The sequence below is a fragment of the Spea bombifrons genome, chromosome 5 (genome assembly GCF_027358695.1).
Source record: "Spea bombifrons isolate aSpeBom1 chromosome 5, aSpeBom1.2.pri, whole genome shotgun sequence".
Lineage (NCBI taxonomy): Eukaryota > Metazoa > Chordata > Amphibia > Anura > Pelobatidae > Spea > Spea bombifrons.
Window position 1 is genome coordinate 34988705 of NC_071091.1, and position 22698 is coordinate 35011402.

General features: G+C 39.6%; 1 protein-coding gene across 2 annotated transcripts in view; it reads right to left on the minus strand.

Annotated features, from left to right (window-relative positions):
- Nucleotides 1–22489, minus strand: part of LARS2 (leucyl-tRNA synthetase 2, mitochondrial) — a 56926-nt gene extending 34437 nt beyond the window's left edge. For both annotated transcript variants that reach the window (XM_053467007.1, XM_053467006.1), the window contains exons 1-6: nucleotides 22393–22489; nucleotides 15775–16027; nucleotides 14921–15049; nucleotides 8388–8479; nucleotides 7075–7135; nucleotides 3675–3764 (exon numbers count right to left, since the gene is read on the minus strand). In XM_053467007.1, coding sequence (XP_053322982.1) covers nucleotides 3675–3764; nucleotides 7075–7135; nucleotides 8388–8479; nucleotides 14921–15049; nucleotides 15775–16008 — 606 coding nt within the window. In that variant the 5' untranslated portion in view covers nucleotides 16009–16027; nucleotides 22393–22489. The remainder of the gene's footprint in view (nucleotides 1–3674; nucleotides 3765–7074; nucleotides 7136–8387; nucleotides 8480–14920; nucleotides 15050–15774; nucleotides 16028–22392) is intronic.
- Between the last annotated feature and the right edge of the window lie 209 nt (nucleotides 22490–22698).

A 22698-nucleotide genomic window follows, 5' to 3' on the forward strand; every position in this document is an offset into this window, starting at 1 on the left:
ATCCCTGGATCAACGTTCTGTCCCTATTAATCTACTATCCATAACTTGTGATATTATTGCTTTCAAGAAACACGTCCAGGCTCCTTTTAAACTCTTTTATTGAGTTTACCATTACCACTTCCTCTGGCAGAGAGTTCCATAGTCTCACCGCTCTTACTGTAAAGAACCCCCGTCTGTGCTGGTGTAGAAACCTTCTTTCCTCCAGCCGTAGAGGATGTCCCCTTGTTATAGATACAGTCCTGGGTATAAATAGGTCCTGGGAGTGATCTCTGTACTGCCCCCTTATATATTTATACATAGTTATTAAGTCCCCCCTAAGCCGTCTTTTCTCCAAACTAAATAACCCTAATTCTGATAATCTTTCTGGGTACTGCAGTCCTTCCATTCCCCTTATTACTCTGGTTGCCCGTCTTTGAACCCTCTCCAGTTCCACTATATCTTTCTTGTACACTGGTGCCCAGTACTGTACACAGTATTCCATGTGTGGTCTGACTAGTGACTTGTACAATGGTAGAATTATTTCCTTGTCATGGGCATCCATGCCCCTTTTGATGCACCCCATGATTTTATTTGCCTTAGCAGCAGCTGCCCGACACTGGTCGCTACAGTTAAATTTACTGTTAACCAAGACTCCTAAGTCCTTTTCCATGTCAGTCGTCCCCAGTGTTTTCCCATTTAATACATATTCCCAGCCTGGATTTTTCTTCCCCATGTGCATAACCTTACATTTATCCGTGTTGAACCTCATCTGCCACATCCCAGCCCAAGCCTCCAACCTATGCAGATCCATTTGTAATCGTGCACTGTCCTCTATTGTGTTAACCACGCTACAGAGCTTAGTATCGTCTGCAAAGATTGATACTTTACTATACAATCCCTCTACAAGGTCATTAATAAATATATTAAAAAGAATAGGACCCAAAACTGACCCCTGTGGTACCCCACTAGTAACAGTCACCCACTCAGAGTATGTACCATTAATAACCACCCTCTGTTTCCTATCACTGAGCCAGTTACTTACCCACATACACACATTCTCCCCCAGCCCAAGCATTCTCATTTTATGTACCAGCCTTTTATGTGGCACCGTATCAAATGCTTTGGAAAAATCAAGATATACGACATCCAGCGATTCTCCCCGATCCAGTCTTGAGCTCACCTCCTCATAAAAGCTGATCAGGTTAGTTTGACAGGACCGATCCCTTGTAAACCCATGCTGATATGGAGTCATACATTTATTTTCATTGAGATACTCCAAAATAGCATCTCTTAGGAAACCCTCAAACAGTTTACATACAACAGAAGTTAAACTAACAGGCCTATAATTCCCCGGGTCACTTTTGGTCCCCTTTTTGAATATTGGCACAACATTTGCAATGCGCCAGTCCTGGGGAACAGACCCGGTCACTATAGAGTCCTTGAATATTAGAAATAGGGGTCTGTCTATTACATTACTTAACTCCCTTAGAACGCGGGGGTGAATGCCATCTGGACCTGGTGATTTGTCTATTTTGATTTTTTTTAGGCGGCACTGCACTTCTTCCTGGGTTAGACAGGCGACATGTACTGGGGCATTTATCTCATCCTGCTGTATATTACCTGGCATTTCATTTTCCTCTGTGAATACAGCAGAGAAGAATATATTTAATAGATTCGCTTTTTCCTGATCCCCATCTATAACGTCTCCCTCATTACTTTTTAAGGGGCCGACGCTTTCATTTTTAACCTTTTTACTATTTATATAGTTAAAGAACATTTTGGGGTTTGTTTTACTCTCTTTGGCAATGAGTCTTTCTGTCGCCACTTTTGCTGCTTTTATCTGATTTTTACATATTTTATTTTTTCCCGATAGCTTCTTAGTGCTTCCTCACTGCCTTCCTGTTTTAGTAGCTTAAATGCCTTTTTTTGCCATTTATTGCCACCTTTACATTTTTATTTATCCACATTGGTTTTTTCTTGCTCCTGACACTTTTATTCCCATACGGTATGTACTTTTCACAGTGAGAATTTAAGATATTTTGAAAAATCTCCCATTTAGTATCTGTGCTTTTGTTTTTGAGGACATTTTCCCAATTTACAGTGTTAAGGGCTTCTCTTAGTTGATCAAACTTTGCCTTCCTAAAGTTCATAGTTCTTGTGGCTCCTCTAAGAGTTCCCTTATTGAACGACAAGTTATAATGTATTATATTGTGATCACTATTTCCTAGGTGCCCTCTGACCTGCACATTAGTTACTCTGTCAGGTCTGTTGGTTAATATTAAGTCCAGTAGAGCGCCCCCTCTGGTTGGGTCCTGTACCATTTGGGACAGATAATTATCTTTACTTATAGTCAGAAAGCGGTTTCCTTTATGAGATTCACAGGTCTCGGTTTCCCAGTTTATGTCGGGATAGTTAAAGTCCCCCATAATAACCACCTCATTGTGATTTGCTGCCTTGTTTATTTGCTTTAATAATTGATCTTCTGCTGCTTCAATTATATTTGGTGGCTTATAGCAAACCCCGATCAGTATTTTATTATTTTTCTTTCCATATATTTCTACCCATAATGACTCCACATCATCATTTCCCTCACATATATTCTCCCGCAGTGTGGCCTTTAGGCTGGACTTTACATAAAGGCAAACTCCTCCCCCTTTTCGTTTTTTTCGATCCTTCCTGAATAGACTATAACCCTGTATGTTAACCGCCCAGTCATAGCTATCATCCAACCATGTCTCTGTTATACCCACTATGTCATAATTTTCTGCAGACATTATTAACTCCAGTTCGCCAGTTTTATTGGTCAGACTTCTGGCATTAGTAAGCATACAATTTAGAGGTGTATGGTTTTTTCTCCTATCAAGCCTATCCCTATTAACTATTCTAACCCCTCCCTCCGCTCCACCCCCAGGTACATTTATATGTGGGAAGCATTTGTAAATATTTACATAGGCTGTATTATTTAAAGGGACACTCCAGCCATCATATGTACTTTAATGCCAAGAGATACTTTTCAAGGTTTGTGGTGTCCCCCTTGTCCCGTTCCCCACCACACGGCTATTTGCTGTGTAGATGTGTTTGACACTGACTTTGCTAAACTATTTGACATCAAAACCTTTACGGACTGTGTGTTGGAAGAGAAGGCATGGCTCACAATCTCTATTCCAGTTCACCCCAAAGGTGTTCGATGAGGTTGAGGTCAGGGCTCTGGGAGGGCCAGTCAAGTTCTTTCCACACCAAACTCATCTTATCTTAATGGACCTTGCTTAGTGCAATAGTGCACAGTCATGCTGGAATAGAAAAGAGCCTTCCCCAAACTGTTCCCACAAAGTTGGAACCATAACATTGTCCAAAATGTGATTTTATGTCCCCTTTATTCTTTTTTCCATGTCACAACATAACACATAACTGGTGGCATGCTACCACTTTCACTAATACACAGAGGTATTTTTGCTAAAGAGAGAGTCTCCACTCTTCTAAATCTCACAAGACTTCAGCTGGTAGGGCAGAGAGATTGATGCTAATTAGTCAATACTGTTATGTAATGCACTACTTTTATGTCCTGTTTACCCACTGCACAGCTCTGTGGAATAAGAGAATTATACAAGTGTAATAATAATAAAAGTGTTAAGTTAGGACCCAATAAGGTAATTACATGTCTAAAGGGGAAAGCCTATAGGGAGAACACAATTTACCTCTTTCTGATAGGCAAGTCCTGCTTCATACATCTTAACAAAGAGGTACTGAGTCCATTTATAATAATCTTCAGAACACGTTGTGATTTCCTGGATTAAAAAAATAATATTAAAAAACAATTATTATTAACGCCAGTCCAATACATTAGTCTTTGAGTTTGTATTGACTTGACACCCAGACTCTGTATGAACAGCCCGTCACTTCAATGATCTATATATTCCGAAAATTACTATCTGTTATGTCTGAGGCTAGTATCTCAAGCATCGATTTTTCCCCTATTCTAATTCAGTATGGCACAAAAACACATAGGTCTATGTCGCCCTCCCAACTCTTCTACCATTCTCATTCCTTTGTATATTCAATAGTTCATACCCCATGAGTTTCCCTCTTCCCCAGTATCTAAGAAAGTGGTCCCTTGCTGTGGCCTAGTCTTTATTGTACCCAATACAACAGTATATTTAGACGTGGGCATCGGCTCCCTGGTTTCATAACTGCAACGTGGATGACTTGTAGTGATGGAGATGGGAACCTGCCTCCACTTCATAACAGTTCAGAAGGCCACCATGCCCTCGGTGTTCAGCTAAACCATCATATGTATTAGCATATCGGAAGGAAAAAGGAATGTCAAGTTCTGCAGGGGGGGTGTCTTGTATTGTGGGTGGATGGGTAATAAGAGAGGTTCCCCACCTACACATACATCACTAGTCATCTTCTTGGGTGTGGCGGCTCTGCAATCTTTTTTTTTCTCATTTCATGTCAGCATTTCAATAATGCTTTAGGTTCCCCATCTATCTCCATTGTAGGAACACCACTAGCTAAGAGATCCAGAAATATTTGTTTACATGTTAACTTGAATCGTGAACCATCCTGGTTCCCTCCCTGGTTACAGTGAAAACAGTAAAAGTCTTAGACTGTCTAGGCTTTTCCAGTTCTGTAAGTTTTCCACACATAATATATAACATATCTCATCTGTAAATTGACTTCCTGTTTCTGCAGGAGAATCAAGGACACCTACCACTACTGCTCCTCCCACCCTCATAGAGATATCCAATCTTTGTCTAAATGTTATGACAGGGCAGGTGGCTACCTCCTACAATTCTACCTCAAACTCTCTATCAGAGTCTATACCATCCCAGGACTCAATTTTCTCCCACTCTCCTATATCTACCAAGGTACAAACCATAACCATACTATCTGCTGTTAACCCCTGTTTCTTCCTCCATTGTCCTTGTTTATGTACTGTGTCAACAATATAAGAAGCAAGCTTATTACCCTGTATCTGATTTTAGGTTTGTTGATCTCTTGTAGCGCTCTGCCTGCAGTTTCAGTTGATATTTATCCCTTTGGAGAGGCTGCAGCATTTTCTACTCCATAGATGCAGTGACCTTCAGCTCCGCTGGGGGGAACCATGATAAATCCAAATGGACAGCAGCTCATTGGGGGTAACTCAGTTTCTGTTCTACAACTTACTTACATTCCCAGGCTAAAGGGGTCCAGAATCTGGAACTAGACACCCAACTAGGGAGTGGTTAGGAGTCTGATACTCACTCTCTCCCTCCCTCCCTAATCTTCAATAACATTTTTTGGCAATTAAGCTACTTTGTGACCCCACTCCTTGTATCAAGTAAAAGCCAACAGAAGAGATACAGTGAAAAGCTGGCTCAGCTGGTCTGACAAAATGTATTATGAGACATACACAAAACAGCTGCTGAATAAATAGGTTATAACTTTTATATATGGTTTAACTTACATCTATTGGATATGTGTTTACAAATTAAAACTCAAGTAACAATCAATCTAAAATTGTTCAGAAACATAAAAGAAAGGCACATAATTATTAACTTTTTCAACTACAAGAAGTTGTCACCTTTTCAAGTATCTTAAATTATAGGCCGATAGGGCTTTCTTTTGATACCTATGGCATAACTAGGAATTCAGCAATATCAGTTACTCAGTTTACTAACAAATAAAGCAGGGGTGTATATGTTATTGCTAAAATAATACTGGAAATGACTCCAATACACAATAAACCTTTCTATCAAAACCAGCATTAACTTTTTCAGCAATTTGAGCTACAGTAGCTCATCTGTTGGCTTTGCTCACACGGGCCAGCCTTCGCTCCCCCCAATGTACATTAATAAGCTTTGGCCGCCTATGACCCTGTTGCTGGTTCACTGTTTTTCCTTCCTTGGACCACTTTTGATAGGTACTGAGGCCACAAGAATAGCAGTTTTGGAGATGATCTGACCAAGTCATCTACCCATCACAATTTGGTCCTTGTCAAAGTCACTCAGCTCCTTATGCTTGCCCATTGTTTTGTGCTTCCAACACATCAACTTTGAGGCTGTAATGTTCACTTGCTGCCTAATATATCCCACCCACCGATAGGTGCTATGATAAGATTATCAGTGTTATTCACTTTACCTGCCAGTGGTCATAATGTTATGGCTGATCAATGTATATGTAGAGTTACACAGTTATGTGAGATTGTATTTGCCCCATCTGAATTTCTGCTTTGCTGCATATTTTTGGCATTGAAGGCTATTTGACCTTAAAGCAAAATCTATTCGATAAACAACATGAATAACTAATAAATAAATGAAGAAATAACATTTTAATGCCCCTGCATAAGTAACTGCCCCCACATCCTCCAGTTATTGATCAGTCGCATTTATATTCATACTAAAGCCCCTATCACCTGCTTGTGCCTCTGCACTAGTTAATCTATGTTGTATCTATGTTCAACATGCCTTTGCTCTGTTATTACAGCCGATTTGTATTGTGCCACTCGGCACATCAGTATCAATGTTACTTTATGTTTATTTGTTATAAGCATAATGTCTACATTTACTTGGTTAGCACTTCTACAGGTCTGAGCAAAGGCAGCTCATTGTGTATCCTTTGAAATACATTTTGCGGCACAAGTGTGACTTATTATGAAGCTCAGATGTGCATGGCATTTATTCTCACGTTGAATGCCTTCGTAACTGATATGCATACAAGTTAAAAGGTTCCTGCTGAGTTCCGAGTACCATTTTTTAGACCCTAAAGCAAATGTAAAAATGTAAGTCTGCCCTGTGGGTAACATGCTTCTCTACAAAGAGAAATTAGACACATGCCTAGGGATGTGGGAGGTGAGGAGCTAGCATGCCCATATATTTTTACCTGCTCACTTAACTATCACCATCACTTTTTGCTCCTTACCCCCTGGGGTCAAGCGTCTGTTCCTAGGGCATTATGGAATGTGAATATAGCTCTGCTTATACCAGTGATTATGGTACAGAAAAACACAGGTATAATAGATAACCCTTAAGTAAATAAACATGATAAATATACAAATATACAATATATCAGATATATGCGTCCTTCAGTACACAAATGCCCAGTCTGTACACCTACCCTGTCCCAGTTAAAGCAGAGGCCTATTCTTTCAAGTTGCTCCCTCATATGCTTGATATTACTGCAGAATATAAAAAAAACAACCTTTTTTATACAACTGTCGACAACCAACGTGGCTAACACATATACAACAAAGACTGCACATCAGAAGTCTTGACACCCTGTGAACATTGAATATTCAAGTCATATACATATAAGACAGATAACATAATGGTCATTGCATGAGCAGGCAGTACTGTAATTAAATCACTACACTGACATTAACTGCAAATATTATATATGACTGTGCTACCGCACAGATCACTAGCGTTATATAATTATACCATGCAAAAATTAAATTAAAATAATTAAACTAGCGCAAGAGGAGAGTGGGTGCAAAATGATCAGATGTTTCGTCGTCTGTTATAAACCATTTAAGTTAAACTGTGTGGGGGCATAGTAGATGCACTCGTATGTATTATATAAGTAAATTGCATGGTAGTGAGGCTATTCATATGCAGATGAACAATGTAAATGAACCACACTCGCATTAGAAAAAATAATGAACATGATGATTCATGATAGTCTATGTCTTTTATAATCTGACAATGATAAACACAGTCAACATCGTTCCTTTGTTTTACGAGGAGATGTCAATAGCGGGGCTGTAATTCTGTTATTGTCCTAAATATACAAATCACAGAATGTTTTTGCAAATCTGCTAGATTTTTTTTAATATTTTTTTAACATGAAATGAGCTAGTGGCATACATATTTGATGTGTCTTGTGCATTGGAAATAAAATGCTATTTATTGTGTAGCTACGGCATTTAATCCATGCAACTCTTGCTGGTATTTCTACTGACGCATGGTATGGTAAGTAAGACAGCATCCATCTGATCGAAAAAATATATATATATAACATTTTAATAAACACATATTAAGTATTGCACATCAGAATTGGTCAAAGGCCTTTGCAGGTTTAGGCTAATTGTACAGAAATTGGCTACTTTTAACCACTGACATTTATATTGGTTTACAAAAGTCTTGCTGTTTGGTAGAACTTTGAAGCAAAACGGAAAGTGACAGCTGAAAACCAGTAGGTTTAATTTAAGATTTGAGCCCAGCGATTTTTAATACAGATTGCTGAATGTCTGAAAATCAGTGCCATACCATAAGTCTGCTTCTTCAGATATCTAGTGTAACTGTAATGGAACAAACCAAGGTATATCTAACAGAACAACTAACAACAGTTTAAAGCACATGGAAGCATCACACAAGGTCTGCATGTGTAGGAGTATACCCTAATAAACATACGATGGATGTCTTTCATACCTGTCTGTCCAGATATGCGGCTTTGATCCATGTTCAATTGCAGCATTTTCCGCAGGGAGTCCAAATGAATCCCACCCCATTGGATTAATAACCTAATAGACAAAGGAAAGCAGCCAGTAAAGATGACAGTACCTAATATGATGTAAGGAAGTTTTACTTTACTGAGAGGGCGGTGGATAAATTGAAATGGAACAGCCTCACGGGTAAAGAGATAGAAGTTATTACAGTGAGTGAAATATGTATGGGATACTCATACGGTTATCCTTAACACAGAACTGTTTAAGATTTTGTACCCTTTGTCACTAAAGCTAAAGAAGAGATTTCTTTAGACACCCTTAATTGGAACATATAATCTTATTTACTTTTAAACAACATAATAAAAGTTTAGAAAAAACAATGGAGTGTATTGCTATTTCAAATTTTCTTTTTCCAAACCTGGTCATCCTGCGGCCATGTCCTAATTGAGACATCTTTGAAGTAGGCCATATATTGTTGAAAACCAGAGATCCCATATTTTAAATGCTGGTATGCACTAATTCTACCACTAAACTTTGTCAAAGATCCTGGTAGTCATTTCCCCTCCACACACACATTGTACCTCAACTCCTGGTATATAAACAACACAATATGTGTTCAGCAATATCTCCTGAGTACAGCGATATCAACCATACATAGGTCTATTGGGTTTGGAAGCTGAAAGGCCACATTTTGGAGGTGTACATTTTTCAACTCCAAATTTGACATCTGGTCATCCTGCGCCTATGTCTCATTTGGTACATCTTTAAAGCTGTCCTTTAAATTTTTCTCCATCAAACCATATATTTAAACTAGACACCCCAAGGTATTTAAAATGTCGGTATTTTAACACATGCTTTGATTCTTGTGAAGTACAGCAGCAATTTTAGCAACATTTTTTTTCCTTCACATTTTTTCCAGCTCTTATGGTGACATCAATGGGGTATTTCTTATTGTTACATTTTAAAAAATTTTTTATTGATCACAGTGCTTAGTAAGCTGGGCTCCATGTCACGACAGGAAGACAAGCAGTGCAGGAACTTAGTAGGCAATCGTCAAAACTCAGTTCGGGAATAGTAGAAAGAATGAGGTAGCGGAGCAGACTAGAAACACAAAATGCAGAATCTGAATCGTATTCAAAATCCAATGCCAAGGTCAGATTACCTAAAAACTAGCTGGGTCAAGGACATGAGACAAACAGGATGGTCAGGTGGCCAAGGTAAGAACCAAAATCACAAATACACAGGACACAGCCAAATGCACAAAGCATATCACAGGCACAGGAACAGTTGGTTTAAATAATCCTCCAATCAAAATTTCCACCTCAGGAATCAGGAAAAATGAGGCTTGGAACGCATATGCTGTGCAGAGCCTGGAGGAGATGTGTTTCCATACAGCTCATACTTGCTGCATGGTGGGTGTGTGTCTGAGGGCGTGGGAGTCTATGCAGCCAGAAGCAGCAGAGGGAGATTCAGGCATTGGCTGAACTCTTTGTGGGACCTTGGGATGTTGTCAGAGCGTCAGTGCAGAAGGTAAAGTATTAGTTTGTATACTCCATTACTCTGAGTTGCAGGCTGCAGTACATCTAATCAACCTGTAAGGGGAGCTTACAGTTCCTGGACAGACCTTCTGGGTTACTTTTTATTGGGCACCACTATCTTGTGCGAGGCAGGATGGTTCTTGATACGGGCGCTTGTTATTGCTTCCAGGAGCAGAAGAAAATGATGTGCCCAATTTGTTGCTGAATGCGTCCATATTGAGGCGTTTCAGCATCAGGCTTAGGAGGCAATCAAGGATTGCTTCCTAAGCTCTTTTTTAAGCAACTGGCCACTCCTATATTGACTATGGCAAATGTGACCGCTCCTGAGAGTGATCGCACAGGTCCCCCGCAACCCTTTTTGGCGTTGCTGAATACCTCAATATCAAGGCATTGCAGCAACACTGTTTGAGCAAATAAAGCAGTCACTTAACCCAATGATGTGCCAGGCACGTCATTGGTCCTTAACCCTATGTTTTTCTGTGACGTGCATGGTCATTAAGGTATGAGTTTATACAGCAAAATTAAATAGATAGTCTAGATGGGCTGAAATGTTCTTATCTGCCATCGTCACCTGTAATAAACAGGTACGAAAACATACAATCCATACGGATTCTGGTTTGGAGCAATGCTGCAATTGCATCCGATTGGTGTTCTACTCCTCATAGCTACAAACCATCTTCAAGAAAGCTAACTTCAGGACAAATTTGCATAATAAATTCATATTGAATCATATGTGCTATCTGCCTGTACTTGATTTTGTAATTAGTGACAGCTACATCAGTTGGTGTTAGTTTGCTCAGCTGCCCAATTGTTGATTAGATAATACCACAGGCACCTATATTTAGTTGGAGAACATAATCTGGCATAGCTGATGACCACTCTCCCAATCCTTGTTGCTTATTTTGGTAAACCCTAAACAGATGTACAATACAAGACTGAGAAGAAAGTAGTGTTGACACCCAATAGAATAGCTTCAGTGTTATATACTAGGTTTATCAATGACTAGTATCGAGCCTATTTTCAGAAAAACATGCAAAAGCCTGCTTAATGAAACACATAGCAAGTTGAAAAGCCCAAACATTCTGACAGGCCAATTAACAGAACAGGCCTCATGGGCTGAGTGGTTGACAGTGGAACTGCATGTCTCACTTTAACCTCTAGAGACCAAAAAATAAAACAGAAAAGCCTCAATATTATGCCTTATTTCTTTCCAAGTTATAAAAAACAGGAATAGACTTGCAGCCTACACAAAGCAGAATGTAAAGAAATCTAATGCAATGTAAAAAAAATAACCATTGGTAGCATATTTTTTTTCAAATATGTTTTGTTTGTAAGAAAGTCCACAATTATTTCTAGATTGTAAACTCTTTTGAGCAGGGTCCTCCTTACAGCTAGTTTCTGTAAAACAAATTGTTATGTTATGTGCTACTTATTATGTCCTGTCCACCTGCTGTACAGTGCTGCAGAATATAATGCTCCTATATAGAACAAAAATAAGAAAGGCTTATTGAGAGAAAATGAGAAATCTTGGCAATAATGTGGTTCTGTAATGTCCCCAAATCCTACAGTTTACAGCATTTACAGAGTGTATATGTGTATTTATTATGACACTGTACAGCCCCAGGGCTGATGTTCTGTGAGTATTTTTGGCAGATTATGTGCAAATTTCATATGGGCCCTTGGGGTGGACCATTTAGAGAGCAGGGTGGGCCAACGTACAAACTCTAGTATTGTAGCAGACTGGATGCCAAGCTAGGTCTTTAATTACTGAAGCCAACATCAGGCATAATTGTTAGGCAATAAAACTCCCTGGAGCCTGACGACCAGAGAGACAGTAGTGAGGAGAGGAAGTGGCTTTGTGCTCCTAGGGCAAGGAGAGGCCATGAAGAATATCCAAGTGTGGCAGGGGAGTGAAGTGAGTAGTTAACTAGAAAGGGCTTTAAACGGGAGCTAGGCTTTTGGGTTTTTGATCTGTGCACTTGCAAATAAGTCACACGGTTTCCTGCAAATTTGTGTTCCTGAGGCTTATGGCCCTAGAAGACAGCGCTTAAAATCCCTAAAATTGATATTTATGTTGCTCAGCTAACAGGATTTGTCACATGATATTGATATCATCTTTATATAAGTTTAACTTGCTCTTCTCAAGATTTCTAAGTCTTTGTTCTCCCCATAAATATTCAAGTAATTCTTCTGTTGCCCCTGAGAAGGATTGCTTCTCATAGCTTTTTTTTTTTTTTTTTTTTTTTTTTTTTTTTTAAAAGGGAAACTCACAATTTTGTATTACTAGTATCAGATTAAAAATATGTTATTTGAAGTAATGTGCTGGTTCCTATTTTAAGATCTTTCAAGGTTTTCCCTAACAATGTTTTTAGGCTGATCCATATTAGACATTTCTACGTGTTCTGTTACATTAGCCGAGTCTACAAGACAAACACTCAGACCTCTCGTCAGACTGCTTGTGGTAAACATAGAATGGTTCAGTATTAATCACCAGGCCGGATAGTCTGTCATCTATGGAGGAATGGACATCTGTAGCATTACAGTCAACTCAGTGTCAGTGTTTGAGTAGAGAAAGTCACCCCAAATAGCACATGACTGAGGACAATGGTCAGGACAGTAGAACAAATGAAACTGTTTTTAGGGAAAAGGGAAGTTCAATAAACTTTGCCTACTGTATTAATTTTGATTAATAAAGGCATGATTGGCTGTCAGGACAGGAACAATGTTTATCTTTGGAACATTTTCTTGTTTATATTCAAATGCCTATAAGAAACATGACCGGTCTGAATAAATTAAAACAGTGAGCTTAAGAACCAGTCATTGTTGGCCTGTTAGTTTCCAGCTATAACAAATTAACTTTGTATCTATCTAGTCACAGTCATGAACAAACCAGCAAATATAATTTAATGTACCATTTTCTTCATATTTTTTCCTGACTCTTACGAAGAATAAAATTAAGCTATTCCTGTTCTTCACCAAAGCAGCTTAAGAGGCTAGCGTAAAGTCTCTAAGCGCCTTAATCCCCATCAAATATGATTGAAAGTCAAGTATGAACAGATAATACATTGAGCAAGAGAGACAAAGTTCATTCGTTATTCCATGTATTTCAGTATTAAAAGCAAATATTCTCTGCAGAATTGAATAAACTACACAAAAATAAGAATTTCAATGACCTGGGTATACAGGAGATTTTAAGCAGTTACACTGGGGTTAATAAAATACATGTACTCAAATAATATTTTTTTGTTTATAACTGTAATCCTAATTGCCAGTATAATGAGAGCCAGGCTTAGGGGTGTGCAACCTCTGAGCATCATGAATAGAGACATGCTACATGGCCACTGTGACCATGTGGTGGTGTCTGCTGAGACAAATGCAAAGAGAGCAGGAGATGTGTGAGGTTGATGATTACAAAATTGACAACTTAGAAGCTGGTGGGAAATTAGCAGCCTTGAAAAGGCTGTAACACAATCTAGTCCCATGTGGACTGAATGTTTGTTACCCCACCGACACACCTAAAACATGGAGATTTTATTGAACGACAGAATGCAATGTTACTAAATTGCTCTCGCTTGCATGTCTGAAGAAACAAATATAGAACAAATCGCTAAACAATTAGAAACTGAAAAAACTATTTCAAACAATTCATTCAGGATCCAGGTTATATGACCTTATACACTTAAATAAAATAAGAACATTGAGCCTAAAAACCCAAATAAAAGAACACAAAAACATTATTAGCTGACCAATCACAGCGACCATGTTCTGTCTCCTCCATCTTTGTGATCTGTGTTAGCTTACTTTGGTGGGTGGTTAGATGGAGTTGAGGATTGTGTAGTGGGTTTTAGGAATCAAGGGAAACAAATGATATATGTTTTAGTGTATTAGTATTTAGTGAATGGGGTAGGCAGTGTAGGTAAGGGAGTTTTTTTTGCCGTTCTTGCCGAGTCAGATGACTAACAAAGCCACTCTGACAGCATCAGATATTGACCCGGTTGACCAAATATTGGGCAGAATGTTGCTGTTGAGGAGTCCCTGGCCCAAACAACATTTGCTTTTATTTACAACACATAGCAGACTAGCACAAATGTTTAGGGTGTGAAGAACACCATTTCCCAATGAGCACTAACTTCAAGCATCGCACTTCAGGCAGTATATTCCATCAAAGCACTCAACACGTAGGTGCTGTACAAGAAATGCGGAACTGGGAAGACCCACACCTTTCAGGAATTCGAACTGAAAATCCTGAGGGATATCTTCTTTGACAATGCCACCCTAAATATGGAAAATGAAAAACTCCTGCGACTTGCAGTTTCTACAATCCACCCACAACAGTAAATCTTTTGCATTAAAATACACTATTATTTTGCAGTATGGTAGATGAGCAATGAGCATCAATCTCTGCCTGTACTAACTGTCACCTTCTGCCTCACATTCCAACTCCCATTAGTCTGTAAATGCTACTAACAAGTTAAAATGGTTTCATTGACTGCTTGTCCCTTCCCCTGCTGATTTGTGAAAATTAAATTAAAAAATAAAAATAAAAAAACAAGGTTATATCTCAATTGCCACTGGGACAAGGCATTACATAGAGAAATTTGTTGTATGGCGGTGTTGCATGTTTCTGCATTTATTTATTTCAGTGAGGGGAGACACAGCGTGGCTAATGGCCAATGACCTACTCTGTTTATACTAAAGCAAATGGTTGAAAGCGCCGGTGATGTACGCGAGTTACTGCTGTACTCAAGGGATGTTGCTGAACCTAAACTAGGTATCCTGATTCTCCTTAAAAAAAGTTAGATTGCATGTATTTATATTGCACCAGCAGATTCTATTGCACAATTATAATTACAAATATAGTTACAATTAGACTAATTGCAGTATATAATTTTAATGTTTTGACTAGTTTTGATTTAGTAAAATCCCAGCTCGTCTCTTGCGCTAAGCCAGACATCCCTGCTTGTAAATCATACATTACCTGCATGCCTCTCATCTTCTGGAATCTGGCTACTGTATCACTTATTGTGTACACCCGGACATGACCCATGTGGAGTTTTCCTGAGGGGTATGGGAACATGGATAACACATAAAACTTTGGCTTTGATGTCTACAAAACAAAAAACATTTGGGTTTCAACACAATGGAGAAGAGTGCTTTAATATACATTCTTTTATTTCAGACTTGTTTACCTGACAGAAGACTTAGCTGTTGCCCTTCTTCTCTGTAATCTGACCATTCTTGCCACGGCTGGCTACTTGGAACAGCCAATCAGTGACAGGAATGTATCCCACTTAAATCAATGGCATCACTTTCCCCCAATACATATTAACAGGCCCCTACCTACAGCGTTCCCCAAACCATTGATGGAGCCGACAGGAGGCTAGTATATTGTGAACAGGGAGATGTTTTTGGCACATGTGTTTTACACTTCTTTTTATCCTCTTATCGCTATTATCCTGGCAGTTGGAGGAAAATAACCAAGAATGAAACAATGGAGTTGGAGAGGTCTGGCTACGCTGGAGTGAAATTGGCATACTTAAGATGATGAAATATAAAGATCACTGTGTCCCTTTAAAATTACATTTTTCCTGCATTCTATTTAAATTTTCAGTTGTTGCTGTGATTTTTAATGTACTTTTACTAACACTACTAAAGCATAATTTGTGTTTTAGAGTGGTTTATGTGCATGAGCACTTATCCTGAAAGACAATCAGGCCACATTTTTGACTGCAGATGATTTCCTTCTAATAAAATGGGAACAAACAGAAAAAATATGTATTTGACAATTTTCAGTGATATGTATTGTTTATGACATGCTGCATAAATACTTACATCGACTTCACTGATGGTAGTGAATCGATCCTTTATTTTGAGACGCCACCAATTTTCCACCTTTTTTCTCGTCTCCAGTCCATACTCTTTCTCCCATTTTCCTGTCTCACTATAAATGTTTCTTAAAGCTCCCAAGTGTGTTGTCAGCTTCCATTTCTTAGGCAACGTAAGCATGTGCAGCCTTACCCTTAAGCAGGAGCTACATACACCACGGCTCAAAAGAGAAGGACCCATTCTTTATTAAATGGATTTACTGAAAATTGAAGAAATAAATATATTAAAAAAAAATGTATTTTATTAGGAATGAGCAGATATTACGTGGCAGAACATTTTGGGATGTAAATGCTTATGATTCTAAAAGCAAACCAGAAAAACATAATGAGGAAAGACTTTTGTCATTTCACACATTTAAGTTGCTAAAGTTCTAAAGTGTAGGTATCTATATGCCTTACAATGGATCTGACTAAGTAATTGCTAAACAGATGCAAATTTTAAATGAACTCATTAAAATTCCAAAATGATAACTGAAAAAAATCTCTTGGCTTTACCAACAATACACTTGGTTGCAGTAGGGTAATAACCAGATGGTTAAATGTCAAAAAGCTTTACAGAATTACATGACATGATATTGAAGAGTGCATTGTAAGTAACCCGAAATGTAACATTGAATCATATTTTAGATTTTAAATTATGCATCACGCACAAAGTAAGCTATCCTTGTAAGAGACACCATGCTTTCCTAAATATTCCCTTTCAGGAGAGGCAGTGTCTCTTTGGGGTCCATATCGCCCCTTGTCCATCGTTTTTAAGAGCTCTGAATGTTCATGGATATGAGTTCTTTAGTCCTGAATGTCAATAACATGTATCAAACAGTAGAAATGTGTGTTTATAAACTATAATGCACACATTCTGATTACTCAGTAGATAGCTGAAGAGGTTTCAGAGCACCGCCTCAAGCCACACATTAAAAAAATAGTGAGGTATACATTTTTCATCTAGCAGCACCATCTATAGCTCAATGTGTAGTGAATAAACCAAATGGTCACACTCAACAAATTTGCATTACAATGTAAAGAAAATGTCAACCTCAACCAAAAAGCCCCTTCACATTGGGCCTCATTCCCTCTCAACTGCCTAACAGACTAAGGCTGCAAGAGCAGCTCTACCTTCTTCTGCACCAAAACATCGCTTCTCGGCCTTTTGGCTAAGATCAAATGTAGTTCCCCTTTTGGTGTGTGTGGGGGGGAAATACACTGATCCTCTGGCCTTAGGGCTGGGAAAGCAATGGAGCCTGAGGTGCTGATTTGCCCCGGCAGAAATTCTGGAGTCACCGTGTGCGGTATTGCACGCCACTGCACATGGTGAGCGCACGATCTCACTGGCGGCCTTCCTGCACTACCTTTGCCCCTCGTACCATCAGGTCCTGGGGTTAAGATGATTTATTTTTGAACCGGGCAGGCCAGCAATGGTCTGTCCCTAAATTATTTTTCTTTAATTTATACATCACTTCGTTTTCACGAGTGCCTATTAATTTCCCTTTATCTGATTCACGGATTTTTGAATTCACGGCGAGGACCTCACTATGTTATGGCACAGGTTTTTGTCACTGTTGTTTTGGACACTGTTTTCTTTTTAGAGGCAGTGAAGCCTGGACTTTGCTGGAGGAGGATTAGGAGCCTTCCGGTCCCTTCCTCTCTTCAAAGAAGGCCAGCAAGGAGTCTCACCCTTCGGGGTGAGACTCAAGATTCGACCCTCCCATGGGGGGTGGGGATTTGTCTGGGTTCCCCGTGAGGGAACTCAGTATCATAGTCTGGCTTCTGCTGCCTTTGGCACAGTTGCGGCACCCAGGAGCATGCACCTCGGGCTCCAAAAAAAAAAAAATAACATCTTATGTATGTACCTTACCTTTAAAGAGACCTTTCAACTATCTCAATTTTGGAAAATAAAAGTTCTAATTGGACACTATATGAGAGTGTGCAAACTCCTTACAATAAATAAAAAAACCGAACAGCTCTCTGCTGGTGACTCGTAGGTGTGTATGTTGCTAAATAAGAATATTAAACTATATGGACAAAAGTATTAAAAAAAACCCCTCTTAATTGCTGATTTTTTTTTTTTTTAAATAGACCCATTCCCACATGCGTATATAATCAAGCACCTAGCCATGCAGTTTGTATTTACAAATTTTTTTTTACAAATGGTCATTGTGAAGAGCTCAATGAATTCAACCATGGTAGTGTGATAGGATTGCAATAAGTCAGCTCATGAAATTTCATCCCTGCTAGATATTCTACATTCAACTGTAAGTGGTACTTTTGGAAAGTGGAAGCGTTTAAGAAACAGCAGCAACTCAGCCACGAAGCAGAAGACCACATAAAGTCACAGAGGGGGCCAGAGTGCTTCAGCACATGGGGGTTATAAGTCACCAATGCTCTGCTGATTCCATAGCTGAAGTGTTTGAAACTTCCACTGCGGTTAATATCAGCTCAAAAACTAAGCAGCGAGGGCTTTATGGAATGGGTTTCCATAGCCGAGCAGCTGCATGCATGCCTTGCATCACCAAGTACACCAAGCGCAGACTCTGCAGCGGTGGAAACACGCTCTGTGGAGTGACGAATCATGCCTCTGTTTGCAGTCTGATGGCCGAGTCTGGGTTTGGTGGACGCCTGGAGAATGTTACCTGTCTGACTGCACTGTGCTAACTGAAGTTTGGTGGAGGGTGGATAATGGTATGATCCTGTTTTCCAGGGCTTAGGCTAGACCCCTTACTTCCATTGAAGGGAAATCTTAAAGCTTCAGCATACCAAGGCAATGCTATGCTTCTAACAGTTTGGAGAAGGCCCTTTTCTACAAAGCAAAGCCCAAATATCATTGGATGAGATTGGCCCGCACAGAACCCTGACCTCAACCACATCAAACTGGAACAGAGATTGTGAGCCAGGCTCTTCCACCATTAGTGACTGACCTCACAAACGTTTTACTAGATGAATGGACAAAACCTCTCACAGAAACACTCCAAAATCTTGTGGAAAGCCTTCCCAGAAGAGTGGAAGCTGTTACATATTAATGCCTATGTCTTTAGAATGCAATGTCATAAATGTCCATGTTGGTGTAATGGTCAAGCGTCCCAATACCATTGCGTAGCTAACAAAGGCATTCTGATACAAATTACCTGAGACTTCCGCCAGCATTTTCTTAAGGGAGGTGATGATGGAGCCTGGCAGACCTTTGCTGTCTTGCTATACTGATTCTCAACACCTTTTGACTTGTCTATTCTTCCTCCCGTGAATCAAAATGTAATACTTTAAAGGGCTTTTTGGTTCAGAGCAGATGGGCCATTTTTGTAATCTGCTGTCAAATTATATTTTCATATAATTTATTGCACAGTTGATGAGATCAGACATGCTTACTATGTAATCCTAACAATGGTTTAGAGATTTGAGAGCGCTTTATACAAATGTGATACAGAGTCCTCGTAGGCTATGCCTCTGTAATCTATGTCACAAATGTGTCATTCTAAAATCCTTAATAGATAGTTGCCCCTTGACCCGGAAGCCAATCATTTACAAGGATATTAAAATGATGGATCCTCCTTGTACTTATTTGTTAATATTATTGTTCCAATGCTTTACCTATTCCTGCCTATAAAATGTCATGCAGCACCTACGCTATAGTAGGTTCTTTGCTTCTCCGTTAGCCTCCCTTCAAGGGTCAAACATGCAAGAGTTCCTTGAAAGCACACGGCTTCACGGAAGCCTATCATAACACTGGTCATTAGGCTTCCCTGGTATCAGGGTCTTATTTTAATTGATGTCATAAGCCAGGGGCGTCCAACATGCGGCCCGCGGGCCAAATGCGACCCGCGAGACCTCGAGGTGCGGCCCGCGTAAGATCGGCAGCCAGGGCAACCGATCTTACGCGAGCCGCACCTCAAGCCCTGCTACTTACTTGTGGGAGGGTCTTCTGGACTGCACACAGAGGAAGCGGAGTTCACGTGACATCCTACTTCCTCTGTGCTTTAGCAGAGAAGGCAGAGGGAGGCCGCGCCCCCTGCTGAAGTCTGTAAGCGGCATCGAGGAGCTGCCTTGCAGGTAAGGAGGTGGGGAGGGTGTTTGAATGAGTGTGTGTGATTGAGGGAATGAATCTGTGAATGAATGATTATATGAATAAATGAGTGTGTGTGTGTGTGATAGCATGGATGTGTAAGTGCTGGAACCTAGGCATGATGGGACTGTGATTGCTGTTAGCAATCACACTCCTATCATGCCAAGTCAGCCAGTACATGCTGAAACCTGGCCAGCTGCCCCCCTTGTGTATTGATGCTGCCAGCAGTATGGGGTCTGCACTTACAGCCACCCTGTACTGACTGACTTGGCATGATAGGAGTGTGATTGCTAACAGCAATCACAGTGAGCACAGTCCCATCATGCCTAGGTACCAGCATTTACTGGTTGCCTGGGTTGCCAGCATTTACTGGTTGCCAAGTCATATTGCTAATTTTGTCCAATTGTGTGTTACCTACTTTTAATAAAAATGTGAGTTTTTATTATTATTTTTAAAGGTGGGGGTCATTTTCGGTTTTGGCTAAGTGAACCCTGAATGTTTTGGTCCAGAATTTTCATTTTAGTTCATCCCTAGAATAAATCTAAGGAATCCTTAATTTGTAGTCGCAAAACTTTCTAGGCCCAGAAATCAGTGAGAGGAAGAGTAAAGGTTTTGTGTTATTTACTTTATTTTAATCTGCATATTTTATTAAAGGCCATATTTTTTGTCACAGTGAAAAATGAGTGCGGCCCTCGCACGTATACAATTCTGATGAAGTGGCCCACTGCAGAAAAAACTTGGACACCCCTGTCATAAGCTCAAGCAAGCAAGACTTCCTAGTATGTCTGACTCTTTGAATATTCTGTTTTTTACATCTCATTGTACACTGCTACAGAAAACTATATTAAGTAATAATGAAAGATAGTTAAAAGTTATTTTTCGATACTACCTTAAACAAATCATGGGACTTTTCTCATGAGGGCCAATAAATAACTAAGTGATGAAATAAAGAGCTGCATCTGAATAAAAAGTAGTATATTAATATTTAATGCAATAAACAAAACTCTGGGAAAAATCCAAAGTATGGATGGCCACTGAACCCTTTCAATTATGCAAGCTGATGTTATTACACATCTCCCAACATCATAAGGTCTAAGAGCAATAAATGCATTACTGGTATTTATCCAAACCTGGGCCAACCTCTCTAATTTTCATACCCTTCCATGGGTTGCTTGGCCTATTTGTGGTTAAATTAACATGCTATTGTGTAAATTTCTGTGTGTTTAATATTAGTGCATCCCATCTCTCCTTGACCTGTAGAGTAACCCAAGGTCAGAGTGCAAAGATGCTCTGCCCCTATTAACCTGATGTCGTGTTTTCCTGTCTAGCAGGCTATTATGCTAGATTGGAGCAAACGCCATTCTATCATGAACGGCGAAAAACAGAGGTAGATGCATTGAGAGTCTGGGAATAAACGCCTCTGTACGTGCAGAAGACCCAGCCTGTTATTTAACAGAGCAATTGAAGTGATCAAAGGGTAGGGTAACACACAATTAGAGACAGTCCATTAACAGCCAGTGCCGCAGATGTTACACCTTAATTCAAGGACTGACAAACCCCAGAGGCTAGGTTGCCATGGGGACAAGAAATCACTTCAATACACCTATGGTTTTGCAGGACACACCCCGGAATTAGGGATAAAGAGGTAAGTCCCGATTGGCACATTTACCCGTTTATAATCACTAATTTCAAGGAGGCGGCAGGGGTTCAGTGGGCAACACAACATCACACTGTGTGTGAGCTGCATTGAAGTCAGGCTGAGGCTTATCAGCTTAAGTGAGTTGTGTGTGTCTACATGTAAGCGAGTGTGTGTGTGTGGGAGTTAGTGTTGAGTGGCTTTGTTAGTATGAGTGACTGGATGTGAGCATTTGTGGCATCAAGTTGCTTCTCATTTGTTTACATACTGATCCATATCAACTGAAACTATGGATAAATGTACTTCCAGCTCCATGGCATTCCTCCCCTCCCATATTTATAATGAAATAAGAATCCGAAAGTTAAAAAACAAAAGAGGAATGAAAAGCATTGCTTTATTTACAGGTGAAAATGCTTTAAAATAAGCTGTGTTGATTATACAGATTGCTGCCCCATTGACAGGAGTGTAAATACACACAACACTTTTTGTTAAGGAGGTAGCCCATTAAAGATGTATTTCATTTAGTTTTCATGAATAACACTGTAAAAATTGGCTACACTGTAAATGCATGCTTTAAAATGCCATATAAACAAAAATAGCCTATATAGTTTTTTTAATTAAAAGGTAAAATTATTAATGCCAGTTAATATTGGAATTATTTACGGTTTTTCCAGCTATGTATAAGTTCTCAAAAATGTAACAAGCACAAGCTACAAAATGCAAGCAACGAAAGGCTACTTTATCTGAATAATCTGATAGTTAACGTTTAATACATTTTTTCACATAAACTAGCCTTTCGCTGCTTACGTTACTATACCAGGCACCGTCTTCGGTATAGGGCAAAATAGGCGAACCCATCAGTCCTGCGGTACGCTTACCCGCCGGTCCGCCGCTTTAAAAACACCTGTATTCGGCGCTTCCTGCAGAAAGTCAGCCGAGAGCGTGCTGCAGTCTAGCGACGTGACGTCATATACCTGCGCGAGCGTGACCTTCATCCTAACTTCAGCGACGCGCTAAAGTTTGCTGAGCACGTGATAATCTCGTTTATCGCGAGATTACCGTAAATATAACAGTTGCAGTGTTCGGATCAGGGATAGAGGAATTTGGTTAATTATTGTTCTTCGTGTTCAGGCGCTACCTGCAATTTGTAGTTCCAGATTTTTTTTCGTTATTTTTTTCTCCAA